The 19,899-nt window shown below is 48.1% G+C and overlaps 1 protein-coding gene across 5 annotated transcripts in view; it reads left to right on the top strand.

Annotated features, from left to right (window-relative positions):
- The window catches only part of PARP11 (poly(ADP-ribose) polymerase family member 11), a 307,432-nt gene that overhangs the window by 83,997 nt on the left and 203,536 nt on the right, over positions 1-19,899 (top strand). For 4 of the 5 annotated variants that reach the window (XM_078673954.1, XM_078673956.1, XM_078673955.1 and 1 more), the window contains one exon: positions 5,199-5,319. In XM_078673954.1, the coding sequence (XP_078530080.1) occupies positions 5,199-5,319 (121 nt within the window). The remainder of the gene's footprint in view (positions 1-5,198; positions 5,320-19,899) is intronic. The other variant, XM_078673958.1, reaches the window with a different exon arrangement.

Genomic DNA, 19,899 nt, shown 5'->3' with positions numbered 1-19,899 from the left:
TTAAACCCTAATTTTGTCCATTTTGACAAGGTGAATAAAAACGCTACAATAACACCTGCTAAAGGACGAGGGACCATCAGGCCTTGAAAGAGCATAAAAATGTTACTAGTGCGCAGATCAAGTTACTTGAGTAATCTACTCAACTTAACTGTAAAGTACTTGACCCGTAAATTGGTCCCAAATTGTGTGATCATTGGCAAATATTTTATTTTACAGTCTCCTTTTTCTTCATTCTCTCATATGAGTACACATTCAAATATGTGTATTTCTGTTGTAGAAAACAAAACTGTTTTGTTTTATTAAATAGATTAAATGTTTGCTTCATTTGTAATTAGAATGTAGCCCACATATAGGGTACGCATGATCCCTGACTTGCTTCTTAGTATAGTAATAGCATTGCCACCAGGGCAGGAGTGTTTCTCAGTTCATATTTAAACATTCACTTTTAACAATGATATTACTTAAGCATGATGTGGTGGCGAACAGTCATTTGCAGACAATAAATGTCCAAGAAATGGGCAAAAACCTTCTCACTACCTTGCAGTTTACTGATAGACCTAGTTAGTGTGTTAACAATAATCTATGAAAACTGGTTTTCAGATAAACATGTTTATCATTTGTACATCAGCAAGTAAAGTATTTTGATTTGTTTTTTATTCTATTAAAATATATTTTTCACCATACAAGTATAAAAAATGGGCTTTCACAACTACTGAAATATATTTTGAAATGTTTGTACAGTTGATGTACTAGCTATTTAAATGTGTGTTAAAAAACCTAATACCCTACAGCCTTTCATTTCACATTTCTAAGCAGTTCAGACAGTTCACTTTGCAAAATCCTGGAACTCTGCAGGAAGAGAAAGAAAATAATTTGTAAACTGACTTCTGACCTCTATCTCTTAACACAGAGAAAATGTGACAAGATAAACACAAGATTTAAAGTCATCTTTATTGTTCCTTCACTTTCTGACTGAACAGAATACCTGTTCTTTGTCAACTCGCCAGAAAGGGCGAGTAGGTCCTAAATATAGCTCGACCTGATAAAATCTGACTCACCATAGCGAGTGGGCAAGTAGATGTTTCGAGGTCTGACCCTTTGTTTAGCAAATCTGCATTTTCTTCAGGGTCATCCCAGATTTTTTGCCCTTTGCTGAATCTTATATTTTTGCTGTGTTTAGAACTATATGCACTTTACTTCTAATAACCATTAGTTAAGTGTCTGTGCTCCCCTTTAAACATGGGCGAATTGACATACGTCTGATAGGATAATTTAACATACCTATAAGGTCCTAGTATATCGTACTAAATGTACCACAGGGCGTGGAAGTTAAATGTCACTACTGAACTGCAGGACATTTGTCATCCACTACAGTGACAGTATAAACATGGCTTCAGGGCTGCCTCTATAACCTGACTGTAACAGTGCAAAGCGTGCAATGCTACCTATCTAAATAAACACTTTTGACAGATAAATATCTCGCTTTTAAATATTATTAAGTCACCTCTATGTAAGCCTTGTATGCCACAAGGTAGGGTGCATGTTTTTTTTAATGTAGAATATTTATGTTAACATGTCTTCACAGTGGCAAGGCCCTAAAAACTATTGTCCTATATTAAAAACAAAGTACAGATTAAAATAGTAATACTCATACTCACGAATGGTCCCTGCTAGAAAAATAATGAAACTACTTTTCTTAATAGTTATTAAAAATCCAATCCAATGGCAAGGTTGGATTTTTAATAAATATTAAAGAAATGTAAATTATAGATTGTTACCCTTCACCTGCCTGAACTATCAGAACACTAATTAGCAGAGTTCTCTTCCAGCTCCCTGCCTGTGCTCAGCCTTGAATAGATGTGAAATGCCTCCCAGGAGCAAACAATAGACTGATTTCAAAGGCAGAGATGACTTCTCTGAGCTCTACAGAATATGCAGTGAGGTGGGTAGGATTGGGCACAAATGTTCAAGAGAAAAGCATGCCAAGACAATTCTTGTATATCCTCTGTGTGTTTGCTGGAGGACCCTGCTTTTTTTTTAACATATGTAAGTCTCTGGGTTTTTATGTAGGTACGGTGCCTGCCTTAAACTGGATTTTAGTGTTAGATGTGGGAGGACACTAGGATTACCATAGTACACTTCTCACACACCCTTAGCCCTCAGAGCATAAGTTGAGTGTGGCAAAAGAATTTTGTCATCTTGAAAATGCCCTGAAGCATGGCATTTTGGGCCTGCTTGCAGTAAGTCAAAGGGAACAACTTAATAAGTGTGTAGCGGGCCTCGAAAAACCATAAAAATTTTACTAGACCTGCAGGTCTAGTGACTTAAATGATCTACTTGACCTATTTGTAATGCCCTTGACCCATAAACTGGTTACCAAGAGGTGGTCATGGGTAAATAATGTAATTCATCTTTCTTTCCATATATAATACAAATCTAGCCACATATAGGATACACATTACCCCTGACTTGCCTCTTAGTTCATTAATAGCATTTTCATCAGGGCGGGGGCTGGAATGTTTCTCAAATCCGGTTTAAAAACTATCACTTTTAATAAAGCATAAAATGGTAGCACACTGTCATTTGCTATCAGCAGATTTTACATTGAAATGACCACAAACTTTCCCACTGACATGCAGCTTTACTGATAAAACTATATAGTGTTCAATCAATAATGTTTGTAAATAGAGTTTATGCTAATATGTATCATTTGCACATCACCAACTAAAATGTTCTGGTTTGTTTTGCTCCTATTTAACTCTTTGTTTGCATTACACTTCTTAATTACAAACACATGTGCTTTTGTAATTTCTGATATATTTTGAAATATTTGTAATGTTATTTTACAGGCTATTTATTTAAATGTTATGTGAGAGAGACAGACAGCTCACTTGACAAAAACCTCTAACTCTAGTAAAGGAGAAAAAAATAAACATTGATTCCAAGCAGCAATTAGTTAAAAAACAAACTGACATTTGACCTCTTTCCTTGAAAAGAAAGCAAATGTGTCAAGATAAAAACAAGATTTAATGGCATCTTTATTACTCATTCACTTTCTCAATGAACAGAACACCTGTTAATTTCCAGCCTAAGTTTACTCGCCAGAAGGGACCTAGTAGGTGCTAAAAATATCTTCACCTGATCAAATTCTACTTACAATTGCGAGTGGGCGAGTGGAAAGCTTGGGTAGGCTTGGCCACAGGAACATTAACCTTATTGGTTAAAGTGTGTCCAGTAGTCCCTCCCCTCCACAAGCTGGTTCCAGGCATAAATGTGGCACCTACAGGCACCCACTTCAGAACTCTTGATGGACCTGTGGAAGATCAGAATAGGACTGGATCTGCTGTCTGTGACCTGAGAAGAGCCCTGAAGGACTGTCCTGCTCTCTCTCTTGTACCCGGAATAAAGAAGTGGACCGCAGGGGTCAGCTTGACAGGCCCCCTGTGTGGCCAGTCAAGCTGGCCACACAGGGGGCCAGCTTGACTGCCCCCAGTCAAGCTGGCCAGTGGCAACTGGAATTTTGCTGGACCCTGCTGTTCACCTGTGACTCTCTTAGTGCCTCCCCTGAGGTCCTGGGGGAAGGGGGCTTTAAAACTGTACTCCTGTGGGGGAGTGGAACTTAAGAGTGTCAGAAGATAAAAATTTTGCCCAGGATGAACCTGGTGGGTGTAGGCTGCCCGCACTCCATCTCAGTCAGCCTTGAATTGCTCCTAGGTTCGGGTCTACCAGGACCAATCACTATGTTTGGCGCTTTGGTGATATTTCTGTGTAAAATATAAAAAATTCACATCTCCGGCTCCCCTTATTGGGTTTTTGTCATTTGTTTATTACATTTTACACAGTTGGGATTTTTAGCATTTCTTTTTGGGACTAACCTCATGAACGACTTACTGTTAAAGTAGCGTATATGTCATGTGAAAAAACCGAAGAGTGAATGATATTACTTAGTGAAAAGAAAAAAGGAAAGTGTCCATATACTGAACCAGAACAATTTGGGTCTCTGATTAGGCATTTAGCAAAAGCTGTTAAGACCCTATCATAATTCTTCTTCTTGGGACAGGGGGAGGGGGCCATCAGGCTGACACCTACTCAAATTTTTGCGGACCCTTCCTGTGCACGTACATGTCACAGACAGACTCCAAAATAACTGCTACTGCACTGGATATGTAAACTTAACCTTGAGTTGTGGATTTATACTAGTATGGGTTTGACTTCTCATTATTTATTTATTTATTTATTTATGAAATTTGTAGAGCGCGAACTTATGCCCGAGGGCCTCTTGGCGCTATTAAGGAACCTTCTTTGAGTGAGGGTATCTGGCAACGTCCCTAGAGCAGTTCAGTTGAGGCTATGTCAGTTAGGCAAGTGAGCTATGTAAATAGGCCACCCAGAGCAAAGAGGCCCATATAATTAATTACTTGTTTCTGAGCAGCAACAAATAATAAAGCTTAAGCATATGTGGCCTATATATGACATCTATATCGAGGTATTCATTTGTTCTTGTCAAGAGCTATCCTTGTATTGTAGTAAACCCAATGGATGGTGTTTGCTGGAAGTTAGCCTGGAAGGCATCATTGTATTCTGGCTCTTCCAACTGTGTTTTTTCTCCCATACGACAAATAGGAGGCATAATAAGAATTTTTGATACCTGCTGCTTTAATACCTTATTGGAAAAGAAAAGGAGAACGAATGAATACATACTTCAGCATTATGTAGCAAGAGGTACTGCAAATAATAATTTGTTGACTGATTCTATATACACCAAGCTTTGCATCTGCATGTGGCTTGGCCCTTTCATTTACAACAATTAAATCAATCATTTCAGATGACATTCTTGCATTGGGTATTGCTGATATGGGTCTGACTCTTGAATAGCTGCATTAGATAAGTACACATTTGAAACAACTTGTAAAATGATAGAGACACAGATAATGACATTTGGGTGACTTATTAAATTCAACCTTGTTTATCATAATCACTATCTGAGGCTAGCTGGCTTTTAGGAAAGTGTATCATGGCAGAATTTTACTTTTGATAACCTACATTGAAAATGAAATCTGATCAGAAATTATAACTTGGATGGATGAGTCTTGATAATATCGAGGAATTCGCCCCTTTTTGAAACTGACCTTTATTTGATAGAATTTTGTGATGTTGCAGAGGATATCTTTCTAATTTTTGTTTTGTTTCGTCTGAAGACAGATACAACTGTACAGTGCTCGATTAGCAGTGAAGAGATTGAATACTGGTACAAACTGCAACCTCTGGGCACTCTTAATTTTACTACAGTGAAATTTAACTATGTAATCAACTTTGCAGGTACTGTATGTTTTACTTGTAATTGTGGCAACATCTATCCCTTAGTGCTGCCTAATATGCATTTACTGTGTGTTTGTATGTTTCCCAGTTATTTGTTCCAAGGCACATAACTCCTGTACTAGCTAAGATTATCCATAATGCTACTATTTGTTGATATTATTGCTAGTTAATTTGTGTAATCTTCTTTATTTATATATACTTAAGTTGAAGTAGTACAATTTTCCTAAATATGATATACTCAATCCTACAACATACACATTTCGTGAAAGATTGCTTTCTCAAGCATATGATCAACATTGCCAACAACTTTATCCAAGAAGTTTCACATAGCCTATAGGTCTCGCCCTTGGGACCTTATAAGTATTTAGCCATGCCAGCACATTAGCCTGGGTGCTGCAACATCTACTGTTACTTCACATGCCACTGGCGAATGGCCACTCACTGAAGGTTGGGCTTCGGTGCTATTTAATGAACACTGGAAAGGCTATTTATGCCTAGATAGGGCAAATCTGCAACCTAAGGGAATTTGAACGATGTATAAAATTAATGTTATTCAAATAATGCCTTCACTAACTGCACCTGTCGGTGATGCAATCAAAACAAACCGATATTGTTGTTGATATGCTTTATTTCGATACATAAATATCTTAAAAGCAATACATACATATGATAGAAAATACGTTTATAAGGCCAAATAAAATACATTTGTAATTTAAAAAGGATAAAACAATCAGACTTTTACAATAAATAGTTAAAAAAGAATTAAATTGAGATGGAGAGCCTTTTTAAACGAATCAACCAGGTACATTTTAAAAATTTTGAGACACCACAGACAATAGGGGAGGATGTCAGTAAAATACGGAGGGCCACCAAGTGCTGGCGTGTACCTAAAAGTCTACACAATGGTGTGAGCCAGCGCCTCCTTGGTGCACAATAGTCCGGGCATTCAAAAAGAATGTGTGCCACCGTCTCCACCCGTGTCGAACACAAAGCACAAAAGGGGGAGGACTGGGAAGATGATTTCCACCTGGACACCAGGTTGCCTAGAGGTAAAATGCCCACTCTGAACTTAAAGTAGAGAGCCCTGTCCATTGGAATAGTGATGAGGTCCAGATAGGGCTCATATGCCACCACGTCTTTCATTTTTAAGAATGCAGCGGTCGAATTGCAGTGTCGTGGGTTGCTAATAAGTTTAGAAGATACCCAGTCCCAATAAAGCTTCTTCAGGGTGGCCTTGGGGGGGGCAGATCGAGTTACCCAAGAATCATCCAGACCCAGCTCCCCTAGGAGACTCTTGACATCCCTCAACCATTTTATTTTGTGCCATCCCTCCATTGCAATCACCTCAGACAGACCTGCTGCATATGAGGCTAGCTCAGGGACCCTCCACAAGCGAGCCCACAAGAGCAAGGGCCGGAGTCGCGCCTGGTCCATGATTGGTCTACAGCCCAAATCGAGAAGCACCGGTACTGTGGGTGTACTCATTGGAAGAGCCATAAGTTCTTTCAGGAATTTACTTTCCGCTTTAGCTAATACCTCAAGGTTAGAGGTGCCCCACAACTCCGCCCCATACAGGGCGGCAGTAACCCCTCTAGCTTTGTAAATGTCTATGACCGGGGAAATGCAATGTTTAGAAGATGAGCGATGTTCCCTGAGTATGACGCCAGCCACCCTTTTGTGGCTGAGCAGCATCTTGTGAATGTGTGGGGTCCAACTCATAGAATTGCTAAGGCGGATCCCCAAATAATCAAACTCACAGACCCTCTCCAGGGGGACAGTATTCAAAACCGGGGGGCGCCCTAGTTTTTTGGGAGGATTCATGGTCAGGTATTTGGTCTTATCTACATTGATCGTCAAGCCCCTGAGAGAGCAGAACTCCTGGAAACGGTTGAGGAGCTTTTGGAGACCCTGGGGTGTCTTTGCGATGAGAATGGTATCATCGGCGTAGAGCAGGGTGGGGATCCGAATGTCCGCCAGGGAAGGAGCATCTGCTGGTTCTTTGAGCAGGTGCTCTACCACACCATTTACATACAGGGAGAATAGTGTGGGAGCTAACATGCATGTCTGGCGGACACCCCTGCACACCGGGATCCTATTGGTTTTCTCCCCATTAGTACCCCACCGCACCTGTGCATAATTGTCTGTATGAAGTTTAATCAAGAGCGACAGGATATAAGGGGGCAGCCCCAACCCCTGCAGAACCCTCCACAGCTCCTCCCTTGGTACCAGGTCAAAGGCAGTCTTCAGGTCAATGAAGGCCAAATAAAGACTGCCCTTGCCCAGCACCACAACCTTTTAATACAGGAGCATCAGCCTAAAGGCCTGTTCGATCGTCCCAGTACCTGAACGGAATCCCGCCTGAAAGTCAGACAGTATCTTATTGTCATCAGCCCATTGAAGGACCCTCCCCAAAATCACCTTCCCGACCACCTTTCTGGGAAGAGTCAATGAGGCTAATGGGCCTATAATTAGCGGGGTTGTCCCGACACCCCTTTTTGAATATCGGGACAACCTCTGCCCCCTTCCAGGAATCAGGTACTAGTGCGCCCCTCCATGATTGCATTTAATAGGGTAGCGACCAGATGCCCCCATTCCTTGGGATCGGCTCGTAACAAGTCACCTGGTATCCCATCCGGCCCAGCTGCTTTTAATGGAACCAGGGACTTAATTACGGCTTCCACCTCCCTCGCGGTAAAACCATCTATGACACTAACATTTGCATCATCCCCAAGGAAAAAGACTCACTAAGGTCCCCTTCGGGTCGAGAGTACAGGGCCTCAAAGTGATTGTACCAATTCTGAGCAGGGATATTACACGTGACCAGCGATGCATCTGGCCTTATCCTAGTTCTAACCAAACTCCAGAAACCCCTTGCATCCTTTCCCTTACTTGCTACCAAAAGGTCTTCCCAAAACTTCTCCTCCCACTCCTTTTTCACGGCCCTTAAGGTGAGGGAGTAGTCCTTCCTTGCTGTCATAATTGCTAGTTGGGACTTAAATTTGACTACCCCTATCAAAGCTTTTTTCATGGTCTTGCATTTTGTCGTAAACCATCCCTGTCTATTCATGGGTTTATCCCTGATAAACGCACCAGAAGGACTACTAGGGGAAATGAAGAACTTACTTAGGGCCCTAATAAGATCACAAAAAATCTGCGTGGCCTCCTCAGGCACATGAGTCAATGAGCCTAAATTGCTCTGGGCTGTAGCCAGCAATGCCCCTATGGCTGCAACTTTCTCAACAGATAAGACGAGCTTGGCCCACTTCAGTCGTCTCCCTCAGTTAGATACACTGACCATCTGAGAGTTGGATGCCGACGGTGATTGTGACTCAACCTTGCCCTTGAGCCACTCAGGAGATAGGACTAGAGAGAGAAGATTATGGTCACTCTCAATGGTCGGAATAATCTCCATGTCGCTCAGGGTGCTCCATAAACATACGTCCAGAAGAATGTAGTCTATTCTAGACGTATGATTGGGCCTATTATAAGTGTGTGCACCTATTAAGTCAGATTTGGACCTCCCATTAACCGCCCTCAGACCAAATTCCATATTAAGTGCATTAATCTGCAACGCCACTTGTGACCACCTTTTAATGGGGGGCAGAGCCAGGGCCGGAATCCCCTTTCTCGAATCCTCCTCTACTATGCCTAGCATATCATCAAGGCCTAGGGGCTCAAACGTACAGTTTAGGTCGCCCGCCACCAAAATACACGATTATCTTCCAAAAGAGCAATGGTGGGCGATTGTACGCCTCCCCTAGTACCTCTAGCATAAATATTAAAGATGTCTAGGAGCAGGCATCCCCGCGAATCCTTTAGCGTGATGTTAAGGAGATCAGGTGAGTTTGTGGGATGCTCCTCCACCCTGCAATCTAGGGCGACAGCAACCCAAATGAGGAGACTGCCCGCGGGGCGTCCCCTCCCTGACAAAGGGGGGACAGCTGGAACAAAGTGGGATGAATATCCCACCTTATGACAGGGCTCCCTACCCCACGTCTCCTGGAATATACAGATGGAATAACCCTCAACAAGAGCGTTCCAGTGAGGCAAACCCAACTTCCTATCAATTCCTGCGATGTTCCAGCTGAAAATCCTAAGTACTGGATCCGCCACAGCTGGATCACCGTCAGAATCGAGGCCTCCTCCGCCCTCCAACAGGTCGTGAGACTTTAGGCTGCCAGCCCCACCTTGCCTCCCGGGGAGCTGATTACACTCCTGTGTAGGAGTGGAGACTACTGTACTAAGGGGGAATGTGCCGTGATCAATGGCCAGCCCACTCGGCTCTATAACTTCACATGAGTTGCGGACCCAGAGGAAGTCCCCAACGCTAACGTCGGTTCAGTATCCCGGTGGTCTCCAACCAGGTGAAGGCCAGACTGCCTGAGGGTAAAATTGTGGATTTGCAGAAAACTCGGAATAGGCAGAGCTATTGCTCCAAACCATGCCGAGATCTCGGCCAATCGGGGTAGTAACTAATCTTGGGTAAAAAAAGGTTAGGTCCACTATACCTATTCCCGGCCCCCCGGAGTTCGGTTTATAATTGCAAATGGTTTGTGCTACTCTGCTATCCCTAAAATTAACCACCACGCAGTCTCCTTCCAAGTACTTGTGACCATAACCCACCCATCCCACCCTTCTAACTCCTAGAATTGTTCCATCAAGGCCTGGTCACCCCCACGCTCCTGTGCCTGCTGCCGCAGCCTCCCGAGGGCCGCCGAGCCCACACCAGCTTTTACCGCCGCCCCAGCCTCCCGAGGGCCGCCGAGCCCACACCAGCTTTTCCCGCCGCCCCAGCCCGTGGCCCCGCCCCCCGACAGCCGATTGGCTCGCGCTCCCGCCTCCCCACAGACCCTCCCGACAGGCTCCCTTCTTAAGGGGAGCCAGAGCAAGATCCAGGGAGTGACCACTGCGCCTTCGGCCTGGTCACCCCCACGCTCCTGTGCCTGCTGCCGCTGCCGCAGCCCCAGCCTCCCGAGGGCCGCCGAGCCCACACCAGCTTTTACCGCCGCCCCAGGGCTGCCGAGCCCACACCAGCTTTTACCGCCGCCCCAGCCTCCCGAGGGCCGCCGAGCCCACACCAGCTTTTCCCGCCGCCCCAGCCCGTGGCCCCGCCCCCCCGACAGCCGATTGGCTCGCGCTCCCGCCTCCCCGCAGACCCTCCCGACCGGCTCCCTTCTTATGACGTCCCCAGAGCGACCGCGCAGCGGACGCGCGCAGCGGGAGCACCGCATGAGCGCCGAAGGTGCGCCAAAGGTAAGCCCGTCTACGCCCGTCCGCGCCTGGACCGCGCCCAGCGCCAGGACCCCTGGCCCCCGCAGACCCCAGCCCACCCGCCGGACGTACGACGCCGCCACCCTCAACGCCGGCCGAACCCCTGGATGCTACCGAGCCACCCCGAGACGCACCCACGGACCCTTCATCTGCCAGTCCTGCAAGTTCTCCTGCACCCGGACCTGCTCTGCACCAGCACCCACCAAGCCGAACTCCAGCATCACCCACCTGAAGTGCATCCTGCTCAACACCCGCTCCGTCCACAGACACGCCGTCGAGCTCTGGAACCTGCTCGACACCACAGCCCCAGACGTCGCCTTCCTCACGGAAACCTGGATGAACGCCTCCTCAGCGCCCGACATCGCCATCGCCATCCCGGACGGCTACAAGATCATCCGGAGAGACCGCGTCAACCAGACAGGAGGAGGCATCGCCATCATTCACAGGAACACCATCCGCATCACGACCAACACCGACGACACCATCGCACCCGCCGAACAGCTGCACTTCCAGATCCACGTCAACCCCAAGACCACCCTCAGAGGCACCCTCATCTACAGACCCCCGGGACCACGCACACAATTCAGCGAGGACATCGCCGACTTCATCAGCCCGCTCGCCCTCCCCTCAGCCGACTACATCCTCCTCGGGGACCTCAACTTCCACCTGGAGAACAACGACGACCGCAACACCACCACCCTGCTGGAAAACCTCGCAAACCTGGGACTCAAGCAGCTGGTGACCACCCCCACCCACCTCGCCGGACACACACTCGACGCCGTCCTCTCATCCAGCAAAGACATCGCCTTCAGCCACGCCACAGGACTCCACTGGACGGACCACAGCTGCATCCACTTCACCTTCAGAAGAACGACGACCCACCACCACCAGCAACAGGTGGCCCGAAGAAGCTGGAACAAGATCACAGCCGACCAGCTCGCCGCTTCCCTGAGTCAGCACCCTCCCGCCAGCTCAGCAAACCCCAGCCAGGCCGCCGACAACCTCACGAAGTGGATCAGCAACTGCGCGGACGAACTCGCCCCTCTGAGGACCCCACCCAGCAGACCCGGCAGCAAGAACGCACCATGGTTCACCGACGAACTCAAGAGCTCCAAGAAGAACTGCCGAGCCCTCGAGAAAGTCTGGAGAAGGGAACCAACACCGGACAACATGACCACCCTCAAGCTTGCCACCCGGAAGCACCACCAACTGATCCGCGCCACCAAGAAAACTGCATTCAAGGACCGATTGGACAACAACGCACACAACTGCAAGGAACTCTTCAACATCGTGAAAGAGCTCTCCAACCCCAACGCCGGAAACAACGACATCACCCCATCGCAAGACCTCTGCAACTCCCTCGCCTCCTACTTCCACAACAAGATCGCGGACATACACAACAGCTTCAGCATTCAACCATCGCACACAACGACCGCAGCAACGCCGCCCACCACCACCCTCCGCGCCTGGACTCCGATCAGCACCGATGACACCGTCCGCATGATGAACTCCATCCACTCCGGATCTCCGACCGACCCCTGCCCTCACCACGTCTTCAACAAGGCCGACGCTGTCATCGCACCCCACCTGCGGGACATCATCAACACCTCCTTCAACACCGCCACCTTCCCGGAGAGCTGGAAGCACGCCGAACTCAGCGCTCTACTAAAGAAACCAACAGCGGACCCCACCGAACTCAAGAACTACCGCCCCATCTCGCTCCTCCCGTTTCCAGCCAAAGTCATCGAGAAGACCGTCAACAAACAGCTGGCCGCCTTCCTCGAGACGAATGGATCCCTCGACCCCTCACAGTCTGGCTTCCGAGCCAACCACAGCACCGAGACCGCCCTCATCGCTGCCACCGATGACATCCGAGCCCTGATGGACAACGGAGAAACAGCGGCCCTCATCCTCCTAGACCTCTCCGCGGCATTCGACACTGTCTGCCACCGCACCCTAGTGCAGCGCCTCAGCAACGTCGGAATTCAGGAGAAGGCACTGGAATGGATCGTCTCCTTCCTCGACGGAAGAACACAGAGAGTCCGTCTACCACCGTACAAGTCAGAGGCCACCGAAGTCATCTGCGGCGTCCCTCAAGGATCCTCGCTGAGCCCCACCCTCTTCTTCAACGTCTACATGAGCCCCCTCGCGCCCATCGCACGCCAACACAACCTGAACATCATCTCCTACGCCGATGACACCCAGCTGATCCTCTCCCTGACCAACGACCCCGCGGCTTCCAGAGCCAACCTTCACGAAGGGATGAAAGATGTAGCCGAGTGGATGACGACCAGCCGCCTGAAACTGAACTCAGACAAGACGGAAGTCCTCATCCTGGGCTCCTCGCCCTCCGCCTGGGACGACTCCTGGTGGCCCCCCGCCCTGGGCACCGCACCCACACCGACAGACCACGCACGCAACCTGGGCTTCATCCTGGACTCCTCCCTCTCCATGACCAGACAAGTCAACGCCGTCTCCTCGTCATGCTTCAACATCCTGCGCATGCTACGGAAGATCTTCCGGTGGATCCCCACCGAGACCAGGAAGACGGTCACCCAGGCCCTCGTCACCAGCCGACTGGACTACGGCAACGCCCTCTACGCCGGAACCACCGCCAAGCTCCAGAAGAGACTCCAGCGGATCCAGAACGCCTCAGCCAGACTCATCCTCGACATCCCCCGACGCAGCCACATCTCCGGACATCTGAGAGACCTGCACTGGCTCCCCGTCAACAAGAGAATCACCTTCCGTCTCCTCACCCATGCACACAAAGCCCTACACGATCAAGGCCCGAGCTACCTCAACAACCGCATCAACTTCTACGCTCCCAAACGCCACCTCCGATCAGCCAGTCACGCCCTCGCCGCCGTCCCCCGCATCCGAAGAACGAAAACAGGAGGAAGGTCCTTCTCCCACCTGGCCGCCAAGACCTGGAACTCCCTCCCGACCGACCTGCGCCTGACCCAAGACCACCTCTCCTTCAGGAAGAAACTCAAGACCTGGCTGTTCGAGCAGTAGCAGCACCCCCCCCCCCAAGCGCCTTGAGACCCTCCGGGTAAGTAGTGCGCTCTATAAATGTCCTTGATTGATAGGAAGGGGTCTGTTGGACTCTAACCAGTGCAGAGTTTTCTTTTTTAAGGCTTGAGGGGATTCGTTTTGATCAGCCTTCAGGGGGGGTACATTTGTAAGGACGGCAACATACGGATGACAATCAGGGGGCAAGTTCACAGGTGGGGATGTTGGAACAGCTTTGGGAGATAAAACTTTTGGGACAGCTTTTGGTAATAGTGTTTGTGGGTGGGTAAGAGCAGTATAATTATTCGTGATTTTGGCTGGACAAGCCTGACTAATTGCTTTACCTTTGCCCGTCCCCTTTGGTGTTTCCTTGGATTTGGCAGGACCACTCCCTCCCGGCAACTCTTCGGCTTCGTACCCCGGGCTTTGGGGGGCTTGGGGATGCTTGAGAGGACTTGCGCTTTTTGGCCAGTGCTCCCCTAAGTAGCCACAGGGGACACTAAGGGAACATTGTCAGTCAACTGTGGAGTTACCAGAATAGCCACAGTGGATACATCTGGCAAAGCCTGCTGAGGTTCAGTAGTTTGCCTATTTTCTGTAGGCCCTCTTTGTCCCTCCTCCCATAGTCTAGAGTGCAGTTTAATGAGTGCTTTCAATGAGAAAAAGCTATCTAGGGTTGATTGTTCAAACCTGTCTAGCCTATCGCCCAGCCCTATTACTCTGTCAACAATCGGGGACAACAGGGTTTTCATCAACTCTTCAATTTGGGCAGTAGTAACAGGGACACAAAAAGCTGGTGGCTGATGGCTAGGGAAGGGAACTGCACCTACTTTTTCCAAGATAGAACCACTCCCCTCGATAGAAGAAGAGGAATTTGTCGTACCCAGGCCCTCGCCCATTTTGGTAGCTATGCCCTTGGTCCCCTGTTTCCTTGGTTTCTTAAAAAGTTTCAGGGAGCTTCCTTTGCGCGGGCTAGTAATCCTTTTCCTTTTAGTAATTAGTGGGATCTTAGGAGCCGATTGCGGAATGCCCAGTGTCTTGGGATTTTCCACTATGGGAGGGGGATAGGCAGGGCCAGCTATGGATACAAGAGGTACAATAGGAGACAAGCCCGTATTAAAACCATCCTCAGAAGTAGAAATAGATGATGTAGCCAGGCTCTCCAATCTATCAATACTAGCCCTCAAAGATACAACCTGCGGTTCGTCAAGCACAAGAGGTGTGGCTAAAAGGGCAGCGGGGTTACATACTGGTGACACTGCCTGAGCTAAGAGGCCCAGGGATGATCTTTTAGACGGGGGATGATCATGCGAAAGGCGCCGCTCCGTCATTACAATCTCCTTCTCTATGACGGCTGCAACCCGTGTAATAAATTGGTCCATAGTGCCAATGACACTACTAGGACCTGCCTCGCCCCCTCCCCTCAAGATCTTCCCAGAGCAGGTAGACATTAGCACAGACTGCAGAGAAAAGAGCTAATAACCTTACTGGTGTTAGTTTGTCCACCGGACCTGGAGTATCAGATATCAATGACAGAGGGATGGCCCAGCCCAGCCTTAAACAGCCCCTGACTGCCACAGACTGCCCGCCCTTTGCCCGGGCTTCGCTCGGCGTCCCGCTATGCGTCGTACGTACAGTTAAGTAGAGGGCGTTTCGGGTGGGGGGCGTGGTTTCAAGGGGGCGCGGCCAAGATCTCCGGGGCTTTGCAGGGACTCCTGGACAAGCGAGTCCCTGTCTCGCACCGCCCTTGAAGTTGACGATAGATGCTCCTCCTCTCCCCCGTGGTCCAACACAGGAGTAACACAAGCAGCCCCTCGCTTCAGCCCGCGAAGCGGCACCCGCGAAGCGGGTGCGGCGAGAATTTGCGGGAGCAGCGGTATCCCTCTGGGGTGAGGGATAAAGGGCAGCCCAAGTCTCCAGCCAGCACACAATCCGCACGAGTCCACACTAGGTAAGCTGTCCCACCTGTGTCCTGGCGCAACGGCCTTTAACTCTCAGCCGGGCGGGGGGCGTGGTTTCAAGGGGGCGCGGCCAAAATCTCCGGGGCTTTGCAGGGACTCCTGGACAAGCGAGTCCCTGTCTCGCACTGCCCTTGAAGTTGACGATAGATGCTCCTCCTCTCCCCCGTGGTCCAACACAGGAGTAACACAAGCAGCCCCTCGCTTCAGCCCGCGAAGCGGCACCCGCGAAGCGGGTGCGGCGAGAATTTGCGGGAGCAGCGGTATCCCTCTGGGGTGAGGGATAAAGGGCAGCCCAAGTCTCCAGCCAGCACACAATCCGCATGAGTCCACACTAGGTAAGCTGTCCCAATATTGATTAATGGCATGAGTGACTTGATGCATGTTACTTGATTTATTTTTACAGCTTCTTTCTGAAATGTGCAAGTAAACGTGGGATGAATTTGTCTTATTGTTTGTTGTATCAACACGCTTACTATAATTTTGCATTGTATTTAATAGTTATTAATCAGATTTTACCATGTGCAGTGCCAAGACGGAACCTAAATGCGCTCTTTTCAACGGATATGCACACTGGTGAGAGCACTGACACACACCAGAACAAATTTTCGCACAAAGATGTATGTTTTCTTTTCTTTTGCTATCCACGCAATATGAAATTTCTCTCAAAAAGTAGCTCAATCATAAGGAGCAAAAGGCATCAGGGTGCAGGTGTACCGTGCTTTACATGGTATGATATATATGAGGCAACAGCAATGCCTCTAATTCCTTAAGATAATTTGTTGTATAATCAGTGTACAGTGCCAAGTTAATTTATTGAGGAAACAATACAGCAGGTATACAATTGTATCTGATTAACAAATCTAATGAACAGAGGACCACAAGATCGAGTGTAAATAAAAAACAATTTGTGTTACTAACTGTTCAGTGCTCGCACGTGACACACAGAGTGGATAATCATGAATAAATTGTCCAAGCAAACAAAACAACTCAATAACGGCCACACCAAAACTCATTAAAAAAAATTCTGTGTTTCCACTATACACATGGTCAGTGTAAAAGGCCCATAGGGCAGGAGTCAACAGCTGTGCATGCAAGTGCTTTAGGACCTAGTGCCGTGAACATTTCAACTAATCACTTTAATCTACAGACGGCGACCCTGTAGTTGTGACATCAGGTGCAGAAGCCCCCTCTCCCCATGCAGCACGCTCACCTGCAGAAGCACCACTAGCAGGAAGCACAGGTACCAGTAGTATCCACCCATCTTACCTACCAGCTTCAGAGCCTTCTCCACGTCCATGGTCCAGAAGAAAGGATTTACACATGTGCTCTAATGGTAGGCACTACTGGGCAGCAGTCCATCACTTATACCTTAGTGGACGTTAGCTACCTGTATTCGCAACAAGGCACAATGGAAGATGGAGGACCATTGCTATCCACCCTTGAGAAATTGTTCAACGCCATATGGGGAAGTTGGCAGCCCTAGGCAGTATAGAAACTCAGATGTCCAATGTCAGCCTAGGAAGCAGGAGCTGTCTGCCCTGGATAAGGTTACATTCACTTCGACAGTGCATAAACACCGTTGGGGCACCTTTGGAAACCAAGCCCCTGGAAAGAGTCTGGTACTCCAGAGGCACCATCGGAGTATGCACAAACAGGACCTAGCTAGTGGTATATATGAGGTGCAGTAGGATGGTGGCAACTGGGCTGACGCTGTGAAGTTCTGAATGACCCTGTAGCCTGGCCAGTGATGAGGGGCTCTGGCTCTGCCCGAATGGCCCTGCAGTCAGTATGGTAAGGCTGGGAAGCAACTCCTGAGGACTAAAAGCTTTAATGGGGCGGTAGTGATGTGGAGGCAGGAGGCTCAGCGCCTAAGTGGCACCAGCGAACCTCAAGTGGGGATAGAATGAGCCTTTAGTAATTATAAATCCCTTCCCTGATTTGCAGTATGCAGGTATGAGCCATCAGTATCTGTAACTGCCCAGTAGGGGCCTTGAGTGGGGCTGGGGATGCAGGAGCAGCAGGACCAGGACACTGGTGGTCTGAATAGCCTTGCAGATGGGATAGGATGAACTTGAAGTATGTGGCAATGCCCCTCACTGCCCTGCAGAGGGCAGGTATGAGGCAGTATCCTCTATCACTGCCCTGTAAAGACCTGCAGTGAGGCGAGCTGGTGACGCAGAGGCAGCAGTAGGGGGCTTCATATATCCCTATGCCCTGGACACTGTTCTCCCACCTGGTGTGTAATGTTATAAAGCACTGGCCTATCTCTGCTCATCTGTCAAGGGCTTTCCGTCTGTTAGCTCAGCTGCCCCACCCTCTCCTCTGACATGGAAGCTCCTCCCTTCTGCTCCCCTTAATACTGCTGTAGCTCTCTGTGACGTCATGTGCAGTTAACAGGCCTTGCAGTTAGGGACGTGACACAAAGGAAGGACTAAGAACATCCTTGTCGTCATGTTGGAACAGGAAGCGAAGGAAAGAGGCAGACAATTTGCGGAGGCCTAGTGTTCAGCTGAGGGACGAAGTTTCCTGAGTTAGATTTGATGCTAAATTACAGCGTCAACACCACCAGGTCTCAGCAGAGACTGACCCCGCAACCACTGCTGTCCTGTTCATACACAGCTCCCTCTACACCGAGATGGCGGCTAACGTTGCAGCGATGTCTGCTTTCTAGCTCCATTGCACTGGGTTATTCATCTACAGACTTAACCGCTTTAAAACAAGTATGTCCTTTTAACATGAACAAATAAATTTTTCCAGTAAATGCGGAATGAACAAGTAACAAAGGGCCAGATTATGATGATGGTGGGACCGCCACCAACTGCCCTTCGGTGGCGGTCCCACTGCCATTATTATACTGATTACTGCATGCCACATTAGGATGGCGGGCGTAGGGTTGGGGACTGACCACCACGGATCCGACGGGCTCAAGGAGTCCATCGGAGCGACTTGTATCCCTATAAAAGTGGCGTTGCCTGCCAGGCACCCCAGTATAGATTACAGTGTCCCCTCCCGCCGGCCGTTTTTTCATGGCAGTTTACCCACCACAAAAAGACTGGCAGAAAGGGACATTGAGGGCCTATAGTGGCCCCTCCATCCTCCCTGGCCCTTCAACATGGCCCCTGGGGGGGCACCTATGGTGCCCCCAACATATCCCTGCACTATAATAGTGCAGAAATATGCACGGGGTGCATATTTTGTACTGCGGCTTGTGCTGCAGGCCGCAGCACCCGCCACAATACAAAATATACACTTGCCGACCACCTTGAAGGGGGTCTCATCATGATTCAGGGTGCGGGACCACCAACAGCTTGTCGTCGGGTCTCGTTTCCCAACATGATCCAACCGCCATCCTAATCGGGCCTCAAGTTACTGCCAGACTACCAATCACTTAGATTTCAATTATTCACGCAGGACATATTTTTACTAGAGGACATTCCCTCAAGTGGGTACGAATGCCGTAATTCACTCAGGGTTCACAACTCAGCAAAGAGGTATGCAAATGATGCAGGGGAGATAGGGAGGTGTGGGCTGCAACATTTTGTAATTCTGGGCAAGGCACTTATCTGTCTCTGGCTAAAAAAACTACTCTGTTTACAGAACTCACAGCCACTGAAAACATGGACCACTCGCGTCAAATGCTCTTAGAGAAAGGGAAAAGTAGTCCCTTAAAAATGCTACAAAAGGAAAAATGGAAGGGTACAAGTACTGGGGCGCTGCTCTGTGGGAGTAAACCGTCACCGAAAAGGAGGGACAAATAGGAATGATTAACCACTTGGGAGCAAGGATTTTTAAAGGACACAAAAACAAACAAATGAAAAGCATTGTGCGGGCTGTAAGCCCACAAAGTATATACAAAGTATGTACAACAAGTCTTGAAGTTCGACCTAAAAACTGGTAAAAAGCAAAGTTTATCTAATGTGAATTACTTATCTCTTAATAATTATTTTGTGATTTTCAAATCTTAATAAATCATCTTGAAGTTCTTCCCAAATGTAATTGTTTATTGTAATCATCAGCTAACTCCTCCTCTATTTAAGTGAAGGGGAAATTGGTGACAAAGGCACAAGATGAAATTACATTTCATACCAACCCCATTTAATTCTCAGTGTTAACCCTGAGAGCTATAAATCCTATGCTGTTTCACAGGATAAATTGAAACGTGTTGTATTATCATGCATTTAACCTCACCTTCATGTTATCATCATGTATGTCCTCTTAAATTCGCATTAAGAAAAAGGTGATAGCAGAGGTGAAAGGTAATAGTTACATATGTAGGAAAGTGGATTAATAGTTGGGGTAGATGGTAGTCCTCCACAAGTAATAACGTCACTAT

This window comes from Lissotriton helveticus, chromosome 1_1, assembly GCF_964261635.1.
Source record: "Lissotriton helveticus chromosome 1_1, aLisHel1.1, whole genome shotgun sequence".
NCBI classification, from domain to species: Eukaryota; Metazoa; Chordata; class Amphibia; order Caudata; family Salamandridae; genus Lissotriton; species Lissotriton helveticus.
Note: the sequence above shows the minus strand (reverse complement) of the source record. Positions and strands in the feature narration are given on the sequence as shown.